Consider the following 16,080-nt stretch of genomic DNA (forward strand, 5'->3'; position numbering starts at 1 on the left):
TTGGTTCTATTGCATTGTCATTGGTTATATTACTCTATCATTGGTTTTATTGCTCTATCGTTGGTTCTATTCTCTATCATTGGTTCTATTGCATTGTCATTGGTTATATTACTCTATCATTGGTTTTATTACTCTATCATTGGTTATATTGCTCTATCATTGGTTCTATTGCATTGTCATTGGTTATATTACTCTATCATTGGTTATATTACTCTATCATTGGTTTTATTGCTCTATCGTTGGTTCTATTCTCTATCATTGGTTCTATTGCATTGTCATTGGTTCTATTGCATTGTCATTGGTTCTATTACTCTATCATTGGTTCTATTGCATTGTCATTGGTTCTATTGCATTGTCATTGGTTCTATTGCTCTATCATTGGTTCTATTGCTCTATCATTGGTTCTATTGCTTTGTCTTTGGTTCTATTGTTCTATATAATGTGGTTATTTTGCTCTGACATTGGTTCTATCATTCTGTATATTTTTGGTTCTATGATTTGGTCTATCATTGTTCATTTTTAGTTATTCTGTCATTATTTTATTGTGGTTTTTGGAAATACTTAAGAGGCCAGTGTAATGTTCCAGTGACAGTAGTTTAGATGATCAACCCTTAAACCATCTGAGGAAACCGGCAAAGCTTCACATTGATGACACAATCAGTGCCGCAGATTGTTTTGTGATCGCTCTAATGGTCCATCAGTCCGAGCAATTACCAGTAATGTCATAAACTGATGTCAGCAGTGCTCTTCCTTCTGCCAGACGTCACGTTCAGGAAGACAAGCCTATCATGTTGCAATGCATCAGAAGTAATTTGATCTTAGTGAGGTTTTTGCTGTCAGAGCTTCACTGATCTGCTGCTGTTGTGTTTCAGATGCTGCTGCTGTCTGAACGCTAGATAGTTTGATAGTGTATTTCATGCTGTGGATTTTCAAAAGAGTCTTACTGTAATGATGGATAAAGGCTTTCAGATACTGATCGCTCACTCTATTTTTTTGTATTTATTTCTGAGCGTGAAGAGCTTCTCTCATGAGACCGGTGTAGGACAGCAGGTGTGGTGCTGATGCTCCATTGATACGCCACATTAAAAACAAATGTGCTTTCAGACTCTGTTTCTGTAAATGAGGAGACACTCGCTCTGTTTCTCCAGCAGATGTGAAAGACTCTGCTTCATTTAGCAATCATCCCGATCCATCTAATGCAAACTTTATGACTTTATGATTTTATCCACTTTAGTCTATGTAAAATAGTTACACAAGTAAAATATGTAAAACAAATTATATTGTAAAACATCAACAGACATTTTTCTATTTTACCAAAAGCAAACAAAGGAAAAAAGCTCAATGTCTGACAAAAATTTTAATTTTAGGAGAACATTTCAGGTGGCATTTAGAGGTTTTTGCATCTGAATATATATATATATATATATATATATATATATATATATATATATATATATATATATATATATATATATATATATATATATATATATATATATATAACACTGATAATGAACATTCTTTTAAATAATCACAGCTTGATTGCTTACTCTTTTTACACATATGTGAAAGTGACAACAATTATAGCACTATTGGAATTTATTGCTACCTAGATTACCAACAATTATACATGTTAACAAATATCAGTAAATGAAAGACAATCTGAGCTAGCAATTTGACTTGAATGTGATACGTGTGTGTTGAGTGAAGCCTGCAGCTGCTTCTCTTTTGAGTCACGTTTAAAAAATTGCTAAAAGTAGCCATCGAATGTTAAAAATTTCTAAATTTGTTGCTAGGTGCTTTTTGAAACAAAACTTGCTAGGGTAGTATGAAAAGTTGCTAATTCTAGCAACAAAATTGCTAAGTTGGCAACGCTGACTCTCCCTGTCATCCCAAGCCAGAAGGCATTGACTGGGTGATTGACTACTGATATTAACCAATCCATTCACCTTCAGTTCTAGAGCAGTGGGCCAATAAGAAGAGCGCGAAGGCAAGCCGTCTTTGTTTACTGCAGCAAGTTGACATGACAACAGTTTTAAACTATTCCCGAGCACTGCGTTTCAAGTGCAAAGATGCATTCTGCATGAATGTCTCCTAAATCCATGCTCACAGTGAACATTCTGCAATAAAAACCGGTCGCACACAACAATTATATGCACTCACACAAATGCTCCCAAATATATTTTGGGGTTGCATATATAAAATTTCAGATGCATATGCAGCCAAAATGGTCGCAATTTCGAGCCCTGTGATTACAGGCTTCTTGGCATTAGTCGGGGACACTACATACCTAGGGCCCTAAGCAGCTGTTTACCTCGCTTATTAGTTAAGTCCACCCCTGCTCGCTGTGTTGGAGTGGGTTTCCTCCGGGTGCTCTGGATTCCCCCACAGTCCAAACACATGCGCTATAGGGGAATTGATTAACTAAATTGGCCGTAGGAGTGTGTGTGTGTGTGTGTGAATGAGTGTGTATGGGTCTTTCCTAGTACTGGGTTGCTGCCGGAAGAGCATCCACTGTGTAATAATAATAATAATAATAATAATAATAATAATAATAATAATAATAATAATAATAATAATAATAATAATAAAATAATGTACCTGTGATTTATAAATAATAAATCTACCTGTCAAATGGAAGGTAGATGCGCCAGAAAAGTTTGACAATGTGACGTAAACAAATCCACCACAACCTGATTTTGTCTTTGTCATCCCAACTTGACATTAGCAAGACAAAATAACTTGTCATCAATCCGTCATAAATGTGATTGTCGTGAGCCATTATAATTGTGTTATTGAAGGTCAAATGCAGTGATTCTCTGATATCAGTTTCACACACAACATTGCTCAGTGTGGACCCTTTTCACAGTCTGTTATGAAGCATTTAATGCGCATCAGCATTTTAAATCCTTGAAAGTTTTTAATGTTTAGATTAAAAAGACATGCACATTTATATGTATTTATGTGTGTATTATATGTATATATATGTGTGCTGTGTGTGTAATGTAGTGTGTATGGGGGCAGGACAGTAAATCTGGCATTATTCTCTCCTCTGGCTGGCGTTATCAGTCTCACACTATTGTTTTCCTCTTTCTGAAAGTCTTGATAACACCGTCCTGGAGTTTTTCTGTCATTATTTCAGCTAATAGGATTGTAAATAATGATTTGTTGTGCTCTCCCATTCACTGCGCTCTGAGTTTACCAACTACACTTCTGCTGCTGAGGAGAAACACGCACATGTGAAAAGGCTCCAGTTTGTCTCTGAAAGGAGTCTGTGTAAGTGTAATGGCTGGATGTCTCTTTGAGAGTCTCCCTCGAGCAGCAGCACTGATCTGGAAACAGTGAACAGAGAGAAAGAGCTGCAGGAGAGCTCAGATGTGCAGAGATCTGCTCTTCCTGCTGTGTTCACTTTCACCTCCTCCTTCTGAACTCTACAGGCTGATGCTGAGGGATTTTTTTGGGGGGGCTGATGGTTGCTAGGGTGTATCATTTGGTTGCTATAGGGGTTTTTACTAATTGCTAGAGCTACATTTTAAATGATGTGGTTTCTGGGGTTTTACAGTAGACATTACTGATGTTATTATTGCTGTTGTTGTTTATAGTTTAGTAGTATTATAATAATTAGTTTAATGTATTTATTCATTCAATTTTCTTCAGCGTAGTCCCTTATTTATCATTGTTCGCCACAGTGCAATGAACCACTAACTATTCCGGCATATGTTTACACAGCGGTTGACCTTCCAGCTGCAACCCAGTACTGGGAAACACTAGTTGTAGTTGCTGGCCTTTTGATCAATGAACCTCGATCATCAGACAGAAGATTTTGAACACCAAAAAATAGACTATTCAGCATAATAAAGCCGAGAAGGTGCAGAGCAGACCTCTGAAGTCTCTCCTGGACAACTCTGAAGTATTTTGTGAACACCTCTAGGTGTTCTCATTTTAACTTCTGACCATCCTTGGATACGTTTTTACATTATTGAAAGGTGAAGTGTATGTTCCTGCTAGCTCAGGTCTACATAAGCAACACAGCAGAGATTTTACTTCAGATGCAACTTCTTCTAAGTGTTTACATGCATTGTCATGATGGTACATTAACTTGATAATATGTTACTCACTCTCCTGAATACCTTTTACAGATATAGCTTCATATGAGTATTTAACATATATAGTCAGTGCTTTACATATTCAGTTATTCTGCATAATCAGCCATTCTTCAGCATAGCCTTGTCATAGTGTTGCTCCTATGCAGGCTAACTCATCTTACACAAACCCAGCTTTAGCCTGGTTCATGTTTACTGCACACTACTACATACTTTTAGAGAATAAAAAATCTTCTTCAACACCCATTCACACACTCTTATATGGCCAATTTAGTTCATTAATTCCCCTATAGCGCATGTGTTTGGATTGTGGAGGAAACCGGAGCACCCAGAGGAAACCCACACCAACACGGGGAGAACATGCAAATGTTATAATATATAGTAATAATAATAATAGTAATGATTATTTTATTTGCAGTTCAATAGTATTGAAATAATTGGTTTACGTAAAAGTTTTACTGATGTTAAATAAAATAAAATTAAATATTTGAACAAAAAAAATTGTTCTTGTTTATAGTTTAGTAGTATTACAATAATTGGTTTAATATATAGTATTAATAATTTTTATTATTATTTCATTTGCAGTTCAATAGATGTTTAAATAATTTGTTTGCTTAAATTTTACTGTAAATTAATGAAATAATAAATTTGAACAAAAATACTAGTACTGTTAATAATAATAATAATAATAATAATAATAATAATAACAACAACAACAACAACAACAACCACAATAATAATAATAATATTAATTATTATTATTAAAATAAAAATAATATAATAATAAATTATTTTATATATTTTATAATAATATATATTATAAATATAATAATAATATAATAATATATTATTTTAAGAATATATTATATATTTATAATAATTTATATATTTATACATAATTTTAATAATTATAAAATAATAATAATAATAATAATAATTATTATTATTATTATTATTATCATCATCATTAAATGTGTGTTTTCGACGGACTATACTATTTTTATTTACGTTTAGTAATTAAGTATTTTTTAGATTCTAAAAAAATACAAATATTTTAGCAATGTAAACTAATGGTAGTAAAAATATTTCTAATAATATATAGGAAAGCATAAATATATTGTGTATAATAATAATTATTATAGGAAGTACTTTAATGACTTTAATTTTTTAAACACCATTTTAAGGTCAATATTATTAGCCCCTTTAAGCTATATTTGTTTTCAATAGTCTCCAGAACAAACCATCATTATACAATAGCTTGCCTAATTACCCTAACCTGCCTAGTTACCCTAATTAACCTAATTAAGCCTTTAAATGTCACTTTAAGCTGTATAGAAGTGTCTTGAAGAATATCTAGTCTAATATTATTTACTGTCATCATGACAAAGAGAAAATAAATCAGTTATTAGAGATGAGTTATTAACACTATTATGATTAGAAATGTGCTGAAGAAATCTGCTCTCTGTTAAACAGAGTAAAATAAACGGGGGCTAATAATTCAGGGTGGGGGATCTAAGAATTCTGACTTCAACTGTATATATTATTATCGTTGTTATCAAAGATGTTTTTTATTTACATTTTTTTATTAAATATTAACATTTAAAAAAAAAATATTGAAAATAAAGCTATTATATTATGATCATTGTAGATTTATTGTTGAATATTAAAAAAACATCCATCATAAAGTACACCAACCTGTTCTAGTGATGCATGCAGGATACCTCTAAAGCTCTTAATCAAATACCAATATGAGCTCATATGTTAATGTGTAATTATTGATGAGGTCTTATGATGGATTATCACTCTGAGCTAGAGATTTATGTGTACGTGTGATAAATTACTCTCCATCTCCTGCGATACTGTCATTAATGTTTTCCCACAAATGAAGCGTCTATTATAAAGCCGATGCCCTTGGCTGCTTTTGTAGAGTTAATACTGCTCAGATTCAGAGTAAAGCTCATCCAGTGTTTCACTTCACAATTACAGCAGATCCAGCCTTGACATCAGATCTTTACTTTAAAGCTGTAATGAAGGATTTAAGCTCTGTTTACATGGTTGATGGTCTTCTAAATCATTCTTATTATTCCATTTTGTTTTACTGAAGACTGAATTCTGTGCATATGAATCTTTGAGTGTGTTTTTAGACTGAAGGCTCAATAGAAATACTGCTTCAGTCTACATTTATGTGAACCCCCAAAAAACGTACTTAAAGATACGTTTTACTGCAGTTTGTATGTTAAATGAACACTAGGGGGCAGCATGACGATAATAACTTTTGTTCCTTTTCACACTAAGGATATTTACAACGACATATTATTCTTTAAATAAATAATTATTTCCATTTCTTTGTACAACACCAAATAAACAGCACATAACAACTTACCGCTGCATTATTTGTAATGAATACTTTTGCGTCTCCATATCTGTCTCCATATGGACACTTTCTGGTCGGTTTTCTCGTAGTTAACTTTTGTACTGCAGAGTTCTTGAGTTTGAGTTCGGTAAAGCACGCTTCCACAAAAGAGATAAAAGCAATGTAAAATCAAGGTAAAATTATGAGCTCGCATTGCACTTTTCTCTTACATTTGCATCGAAAATACTTTTGGTTGTGTTTAGGGAAGGGTTTAGCTCAATGGTTCGTTAGCTGATTTGTACAACAACCGCTGCCTTCACCTGGACGTGTAAAAAGAGACGTACAAAAAATGTACCCTAAGTGACATATTTCAGATTCACAAAAATATGGACAGCGCCCTCTAGTGGATTTGGCATCTGAAATGTACGACAAATTCCAGGTACATGTAGACAGCACCTTCTAGTGGATTTGTCATCTGAACTGTATGACAAATTCCAGGTACATGTAGACAGCACCTTCTAGTGGATTTGTCATCTGAAACATGCAACAAAAACACACCCTGAATAACTTGATCAGATTTGCAACATTATAGACTGCGCCCTCTAGTGGATTTGTTCTTTGAAACATACAACAAAACGTACCCTAAGTGACGTATTTGAGATTAGCAAAATAAAGACAATACCCTTTAGTGTATTTGTGATGTAATACATACAAAAAGTACCCAAAGTAACATATTTTAGATTCGTAAAAATGTGGACAGCGCCCTCTAGTGGATTTGTAATCTGAAGTATACAACTATATGTACCTTAAGTAACGCATTTCAGATTCGTCAAAATGTGGACATCGTTCTTCAGTGGACTTGTCATCTGAAACATTCAACTATATGTACCTTAAGTGACGTATTTCAGATTCGTAAAAATGTGGACAGCGCCCTCTAGTGGATTTGTCATCTGAAACATGCTACTGTATGTACCTTAATTAATGTATTTCAGATTCGCAAAAATATGGACAGCGCCCTCTAGTGGATTTGTCATCTGAAATGTATGACAAAGTCCGGGTACATGTAGACAGCGCCTTCTAGTGGATTTGTCATCTGAAACATGCAACAAAAATGTACCCTGAATAACTTGATCAGATTTGCAACATTATAGACTGCGCCCTCTAGTGGATTTGTTCTTTGAAACGGACAACAAAACGGACCCTAAGTGACGTATTTGAGATTGGCAAAATAAAGACGATACCCTTTAGTGTATTTGTGATGTAAAACATACAAAAAGTACCCAAAGTAACGTATTTTAGATTCGTAAAAATGTGGACAGCGCCCTCTAGTGGATTTGTAATCTGAAGCATGCAACTATATGTACCTTAAGTGACGTATTTTAGATTCGTCAAAATGTGGACATCGTTCTTCAGTGGACTTGTCATCTGAAAAATTCAACTATATGTACCTTAAGTGACGTATTTCAGATTCGTAAAAATGTGGACAGCGCACTCTAGTGGATTTGGCATCTAAAAAATGCAACTATATGTACCTTAATTAATGTATTTCAGATTCGCAAAAATATGGACAGCGCCCTCTAGTGGATTTGTCATCTGAACTGTATGACAAAGTCCGGGTACATGTTGACAGCGCCTTCTAGTGGATTTGTCATCTGAAACATGCAACAAAAATGTACCCTGAATAACTTGATCAGATTTGCAACATTATAGACAGCGCCCTCTAGTGGATTTGTTCTTTGAAACATACAACAAAACGTACCCTAAGTGGCGTATTTGAGATTGGCAAAATAAAGACGATACCCTTTTAGTGTATTTGTGATGTAATACATACAAAAAGTACCCAAAGTAACGTATTTCAGGTTCGTAAAAATGTGGACAGCGCCCTCTAGTGGATTTGTAATCTGAAGCATGCAACTATATGTACCTTAAGTGATGTATTTCAGATTCGTAAAAATGTGGACAGCACCCTCTAGTGGATTTGTCCTCTGAAACATGCAACTGTATGTACCTTAATGTATTTCAGATTCGCAAAAATATGGACCGCGCCCTCTAGTGTATTTGTCATCTGAAATGTATGAAAAAGTGCGGGTACATGTTGACAGCGCCTTCTAGTGGATTTGTCATCTGAAACATGCAACAAAACGTACCCTAAGTGACGTATTTGAGATTGGCAAAATAAAGACAATACCCTTTAGTGTATTTGTGATGGAAAACATACAAAAAGTACCCAAAGTAACGTATTTCAGATTTGTAAAAATGTGGACAGCGCCCTCTAGTGGATTTGTAATCTGAAACATGCAACTGTATGTACTTTAATGTATTTCAGATTCGCAAAAATATGGACAGCGCCCTCTAGTGGATTTGGAATCTGAAATGTACGACAACCTCCGGGTACATGTAGACAGCGCCTTCTAGTGGATTTGTCATCTAAAACAATCAACTATATATGTATCTTAAGTAACGTATTTCAGATTCGTAAAAATGTGGACAGCGCCCTCTAGTGGATTTGTCATCTGAAACATGCTACTGTATGCATCTTAAGTAACGCATTTCAGATTCATAAAAATGTGGACAGCACCCTCTAGAGGATTTGTCATCTGAAACATGCAACAAAACGTACCCTAAGTGACGTATTTGAGATTGGCAAAATAAAGACGATACCCTTTTAGTGTATTTGTGATGGAAAACATACAAAAAGTACCCAAAGTAACGTATTTCAGGTTCGTAAAAAATGTGGACAGCGCCCTCTAGTGGATTTGTAATCTGAAGCATGCAACTATATGTACCTTAAGTGACGTATTTCAGATTCGTAAAAATGTGGACAGCACCCTCTAGTGGATTTGTCCTCTGAAACATGCAACTGTATGTACCTTAATGTATTTCAGATTCGCAAAAATATGGACCGCGCCCTCTTGTGGATTTGTAATCTGAAATGTATGACAAAGTGCGGGTACATGTAGACAGCGCCTTCTAGTGGATTTGTCATCTGAAACAATCAACTATATATGTATCTTAAGTAACGTATTTCAGATTCTTAAAAATGTGGACAGCACCCTCTAGTAGATTTGTCATCTGAAGCATGCAACTATATGCATCTTAAGTAACGCATTTCAGATTCATAAAAATGTGGACAGCGTTCTTCAGTGGATTTGTCATCTTAAACATCCAACTATATTTACCTTAAGTGACGTATTTCAGATTTATAAAAATGTGGACAGCACCCTCTAGTGGGTATGAAACATACAACAAAAAACACCCTAAGTGACATTTCAGATTCAAAAAAATATAGAGCACCCTCTAGTGGATCACATACAGTCTGAAATAGTATGATGTGCAGTAAAGTGCTTACACAACCACTTGTGACCTTAAAAATAATAACAATAATAATCTAAATTATGGAATAAAAATAAGAAGTAAACACAGAAAAAATAGATATAGAAATAGAAGTTATGCAATAGAAAATAACAACAAATACAAAATATTTAAAACCCTTAGATATATAGAGTAGCTGTAGAATAAAAAGTACAAAATATAAAAATATAAAAGACCCATCTGTACTAACAGAAACATAAAGCGGTGCATAAGAGAGGAAGGAGTGGATCTAAGAAGTGTACAGTATGTATGGAGTACATTAGAACTACACAATATATGCTCAGGTGTGTGCAAATGTCCAGAGTGTCCAGTTTGACACTCAAAACATACCCGGAGGAACGCATTTTATTTTTCGGCAATAAATGTATGCTGAGTCCTGTATTTTCAGGGTGTTTAGTCTGGTGTCAGTGTTTCAGAAAGTTATATTGATCTGTAATTTGAGGCCTGCAGCTCTGGACTCGTCTTTTGTCCTGTTATCATCCTCCATCTTCCTCCATGTGTCTTTATCTCAGACCTGATGTTTATTCCTGCTGTCTCTCGCCCTAGAGTAATTCACTTTAGAGGACAATTGTGTGTGTGTGTGTGTGTGTGTGTGTGTGTGTGTATGAGAGAGTTTCTTTCCAGTTGAGTGGCTTTTATTCAATTATTTTATTATTTATATAGTATGGGCGATGTCCTTTAGCTCAGTATACTGTGCAGCTTCACTCAGAACTGTTGAGGTTTATGGATATGCTTTAGTTTGCTTATTTTGCATTCATTTATATTTCATTATCCAGTATAAAATACCTTTAATATATATAATATGAATCAATTTCTCCTTTAGAAATACAAATTTTATATTTACTTTCAATAAACAAATACACAAATGTTAACATTAAATGATAGATTTTAAATAAACATTGCAGTTAAATTGTTTATATTTATTTGAACAGATTTTAGAAAATGAGCCAAAAAAATAATATTCAATAACTGTTTATGATGTGATAAATATTCAAATATAACAATATTTATTTAGCTGTATTAATTTATGTAATTTTTATGCCGGGCGACACAGTGGCTCAGTGGTTAGCACTTTCGCCTCTCAGCAAGAAGGTCGCTGGTTCGAGTCCCGGCTGGGTCAGTAGGCGTTTCTGTGTGGAGTTTGCATGTTCTCCCCGTGTTGGCGTGGGTTTCCTCCGGGTGCTCCGGTTTCCTCCACAGTCCAAACACATGCACTATAGGGGAACGGATGAACTAAACTGGCCATAGTGCATGGGTGTGTGTGTGTGTGAGAATGAGTGTGTATGGGTGTTTCCCAGTACTGGGTTGCCGCTGGAAGGGCATCCACTGTGTAAAACATTTGCTGGATAAGTTGGCGGTTCATTCCGTTGTGGTGACCCCTGATGAATAAAGAGACTAAGCTGAAGGAAAATGAATGAATGAATGAATGAATGATTATTCAAAATATAATTTAGTAAAATGTCAATAGTTATGTCAGAGCAAACGATTTCTTAAGGCCCAAGCTGTTTTTTTACATGCATTTTTTATTTCTCTTTGCTATTTAGGCTTATTGGAACCTAATTAGAATAAAAAGTATCATCTTTTGATATGATGGACCATATATGTGGACTCGTGTTCCGAATTTACATTAAACACTTTTTCCTGAATGCTTTTCAATACATATCTATCTATCTATCCATCCATCCATCCATCCATCCATCCATCCATCCATCCATCCATCCATCCATCCATCCATCCATCCATCCATCCATCCATCCATCGTTCTGTCAATTCGGCCGTCCTGTCCGCACGGTCCGTCCGTCTATCTATTTGTATTGTTTATTTATTTATTTATTTATTTATTTTTATTATTTTAATTATGGTCATAACATGTTTCTACATTTTTGAGTAATATTTTCCTTGTTTCCGAGTCTTTCCTCTGTCCTGTGGATGAATCTGTAAGGTTAATGTGGGTGTGTGCTGTTTCTGTGATCAGTGTTATGCTGGATCTGCTGTAAATGTTGAAGATCTTCCTCTTAATAAGCAGAAACATGTTTGTCTCATTGTGACTGAACATAAAGAAAGACTCCAGACGGCAGTTACGGCTCCTCTGATTGGATGATTCGCTCTCCTGCTTTGCCTAATTGGCCGAGACTCGGATTGTTTTTCTCGACAGAGGCATTTAAAGGCTTTTTTTAGATGGATGTGAAACTGTGGGAAACTCTGGCTTTGTTTTCTTCAGATGTGTTTGAGTGTTGATCGCTCACGGTTCTCTTTTAGACATTCAGACTTCATGATTGATCCAGTATTGAGCGCAGTCAGATGATATTGAACTTTTAAAGGTGTCATGAACCACCTGACTCTTTAATTTTGTGCTACACTGCAAAAAATGCTTTTCTTAGATTTTATTTGGTCTTGTTTCTAGTCCAAATATCTAACAATTCCTAAATCAAGAAGCATTTTCAGGACAAGTAAAGTGTATTGTCTTGTTTTCAGACATAATATGCCAAAATTAAGTGATTTTTTTCATTAAAACAAGCTAAATAATCAATGCCAATGGGGTGAGTAAAGTAATATGGCAAAACAAAAAATAAGATTATTCTGCTCACCCATTGGCAATAAATATTTAGTATGTTTTAAGAAAATATTCACTTATTTTGGTATTTTATTTCTGAAAACAAGACAATACATTTTACTTGTCTAGAAAATACTTCTTGTTTTAATAATTTTAAGATATTTGGACTAAAAACAAGACAAAAGCTGTAAATAAAGCATTTTTGGGGTTGTCTCTGTTGTCTACTTGTAATAGTATCAAGATTTTGCATCAATAAACATGATCATTTATTGTACATCTATTTTCTCTGCTGTTTTTGAGCCTAATAAAAATGCTCTGAGTGGGTGGGGCCAAATGTAGACTAAGCACACGCCCACTGCTGCGATTGGCTGACAGTTTTGCATATTAACAGGCTATACAGGAAAATCTTGCCTGATTAACCTAAAGCCGTTAAATGTCTCTTTAAGCTGAATAATATCCTGCAAAATAACTAGTAAATAAAATATAATGTGCTGTCATCATGGCAAAGATAAAACAAAGCAGTTATTAATTCATTCATTTTCTTTTCAGCTTAGTCCCTTTATTAATCTGGGGTCACCACCAACGATCCGCAAACTTATCCAGCATGTTTTACACAGCGGATGCCCTTCCAGCTGCAACCCATCACTGGGAAACGTCCATACACACTCATTCACACACACTCATACACTACAGACAGTTTTGTTTACCCAATTCACCTATACCACGACTTGTGAGGGAAACTGCAGCACCCCGGAGGAAACCCACGCCAACACTGGGAGATCATGCAAACTCCACACAGAAACGCCAACTGACCCAGCTGAGGCTCGAACCAGTAATCTTCTTGCTGTGAGGCAATTTTGCTACCCACTGCTCCACCGTGCTGCTCCAGTTATTAGAAATGAGTTATTAAAACTATTGTTTAGAAAAAAAATCTCTCCATTAAGTAAGGCAAGGTAAGCTCAGAGCCACTGTGGGCCGGGTTTATTATTATCTCTGAGGAGGCATTATTACACCAGGCCGTACCAAGCGACCAAGGACTAGTCCATTATATGATACTATCATTACAGAGCAACCCGTGAGCCTATAATCATAATAAAACCTATAAACCTACAAACAGCTCAAAGCCAAGGAGGAGGTTGATGACCTGATAGAGGAGATAAGTTCAGACAGGCCAAGGCAAGGCAAGGCAGACTGTATGTATAGAGCACAATTTCACACAACCGTAGTTGATCCAAAGTGCTTTACAATAAAATAAACTCCAAAATAAAACTAAAAACTGGTATTAAAAATAAAAGCAAATATATATGTATAAAATACTAAAATACAAATAAAACAGCATGCATGCATCACTCAAAGGCAAGAGAGTAAAAATAAGTCCTAAATTAGATTCAGAAGCATGCAATGAAGGAGGAATCCTGATGTTCAGAGGGAGACTGTTCCAGAGCCTTGGAGCCGCAGCACAGAGAGCTCGATCACCTTTAGATTTGCAGCGAGACCGAGGGACAGACAAAAGAAACCGGTCATGGGATCTTAACGGTCTACAAGCTGTATAAGGCCTAATAAGTTCACTGACATAGGCCGGGGCTGAACTGTGCAATGCTTTATAAGTGAAAAGAAGGATGTTAAAATCAACTCTGAGTTTTATGAAGCCAGTGTAATGAGGCCAGGGCAGGGGAGAGATGATCTCTTTTCTGAATTCCTGTTATTAATCTGGCGGCTGAATTCTGGACCAACTGTAACCGAGAGTGTTGACTGAGGTAGACCAATGTATGAAGAGTTGCAGTAGTCTAACCGAGAGGAGATTAAAGCATGCGTTACGATTTCTAGATCTTCTTTAGAGAGAAACGGTTTACCAATCTAAGCTGGAAAAAGCTGCTCTTCACAACTGCATTTACATGTCTGTCAAACTGCAAGAGTGGATCAGAGATCACTCCGAGATTCTTGCCGTGATTGTGCAGATTGTCCGTTAGAGCTGAGTTTTAATTGAAATATTGGTAGCAGCAGGACCTAATAAGAACACTTCTGCTTTATTTTCATTTAGTTGCAGAGAGTTATTGGTCATCCAGCTCTTAATGTCGGTTAGCCATAAGAAAAGGTGTCCTAATGATAAATCTTGTCCTAGTTTGATGGGAAAATATAGCTGGAGATCATCAGCATAGCAGTGATAGTTATGTTTGCGCTTAAAGGAAGCTACAAGCAAAGGAAGCTTCTTGTTGAAGCTACAAATACTATATTTTGATGTACTCGTATGTTGTAAACTCTCTTCAATAGCAGCTCTAGTGTGGAACCTGCAGCTCTGTTGTAGATTGTGTAGTGATTGTGTGTGTATGTGTTGTGATGCTCACAGTGAACTCTTCTGTTGTTTCTGCAGTTGTTCCTCTTCCAGTTATTGAGGGGTTTGTCATACATTCATCAGCGCTACATCCTTCACCGAGACCTGAAGCCACAGAATCTGCTGATCAGCGACACCGGAGAGCTCAAGCTGGCAGACTTCGGTGAGTCTTCTTCACTTATGAACAGCGGGATTATTGAAATGCACATTTTAAATGAATAAAATACAGTTCTGTATTTAAAAAAGATGTATAAAATATGGCAAAAATTTACACTTTAGATATTATATAATTATGATTATATTCATTTAGCATTTTGTCATTACATTGAAGACAAGGTAACATAAAATAATCATATATTATCATATTTAATGATTTATTATGAGTGTCACGGTGGCGCAGTGGGTAGCACAATCAACTCACAGCAAGAAGGTCGCTTGTTCGAGCTTTGGCTGGGTCAGTTGGCGTTTCTGTGTGGAGTTTGCATGTTCTCCCCGTGTTGGCGTGGGTTTCCTCCTGGTGCTCTGGTTTCCCCCACAGTCCAAAGACATGCGCTATAGGGGAACTGATGAACTAAACTGGCCGTAGTGTATGAGTGTGAATGGGTGTTTCCCAGTGATGGGTTGCAGCTGGAAGGGAATCCACTGCCAAAACATATGTTTGATAAGTTGGCGGTTCATTCCGCTGTGGCGACCCCTGATTAACAAAGGGACTAAGCTGAATGATTTATTATATTTAATTGTGAATTATGGGCATCATGGTGGCACAGTGGGTAGCACGATCGGCTCACAGCAAGAAGGTCTCTGGTTCGAGTCCCGGCTGGGTCAGTTGTTGTTCCTCTGTGGATTTTGCATGTTTAATAAAGGGACTAAGCTGAAGAGAAAATGAATGAATGACTTATGGAGTATATTATTATATTTCATAGTGTTCTGCCACCCAAATAACAGTCTTACTGTTCATTGTTGACAGTATTGTAGGTCAGTATTGCAGTAGTGTGAGAACTGTTCTGTTAACCACTAAAATATCACTCATTGGTCACTTCACATCATGTTTCAGACGGTCTTTAATGCTTTTATTGGTTGAGAATAAAGTGTGTGCGTGTGTGTGTGTGTGTGTGTGTGTGTGTGTGTGTGTTTGTGTTTGTGTGTGATTGCTTGTGTGTGTGTGTGTGTGTGTGTTTACATATTTGATTTGCATGTCTTTATGTCTGTGTGAGTGTGTGTGAGTGTGCATGTGAGATTTTGTGTATGTGTGTGTGTGTGTGTGTCTCTCTCTCTCTGTGTGCGGATGAGTGTGTAACTGCTCCTGCTTGTAGCAGCAAATGGCCAGTCTTCTCCTCTTGGCATTATGAGCTCTGTGTCATCTGCG

At 36.0% G+C, this 16,080-nt stretch overlaps 1 protein-coding gene across 2 annotated transcripts in view; it reads left to right on the forward strand.

Annotated features, from left to right (window-relative positions):
* The window catches only part of cdk14 (cyclin dependent kinase 14), a 285,314-nt gene that overhangs the window by 130,614 nt on the left and 138,620 nt on the right, over positions 1 to 16,080 (forward strand). For both annotated transcript variants that reach the window (XM_056474723.1, XM_056474724.1), the window contains one exon: positions 14,754 to 14,877. In XM_056474723.1, coding sequence (XP_056330698.1) covers positions 14,754 to 14,877 — 124 coding nt within the window. The remainder of the gene's footprint in view (positions 1 to 14,753; positions 14,878 to 16,080) is intronic.

The sequence above is a fragment of the Danio aesculapii genome, chromosome 16, assembly GCF_903798145.1.
Source record: "Danio aesculapii chromosome 16, fDanAes4.1, whole genome shotgun sequence".
NCBI classification, from domain to species: domain Eukaryota; kingdom Metazoa; phylum Chordata; class Actinopteri; order Cypriniformes; family Danionidae; genus Danio; species Danio aesculapii.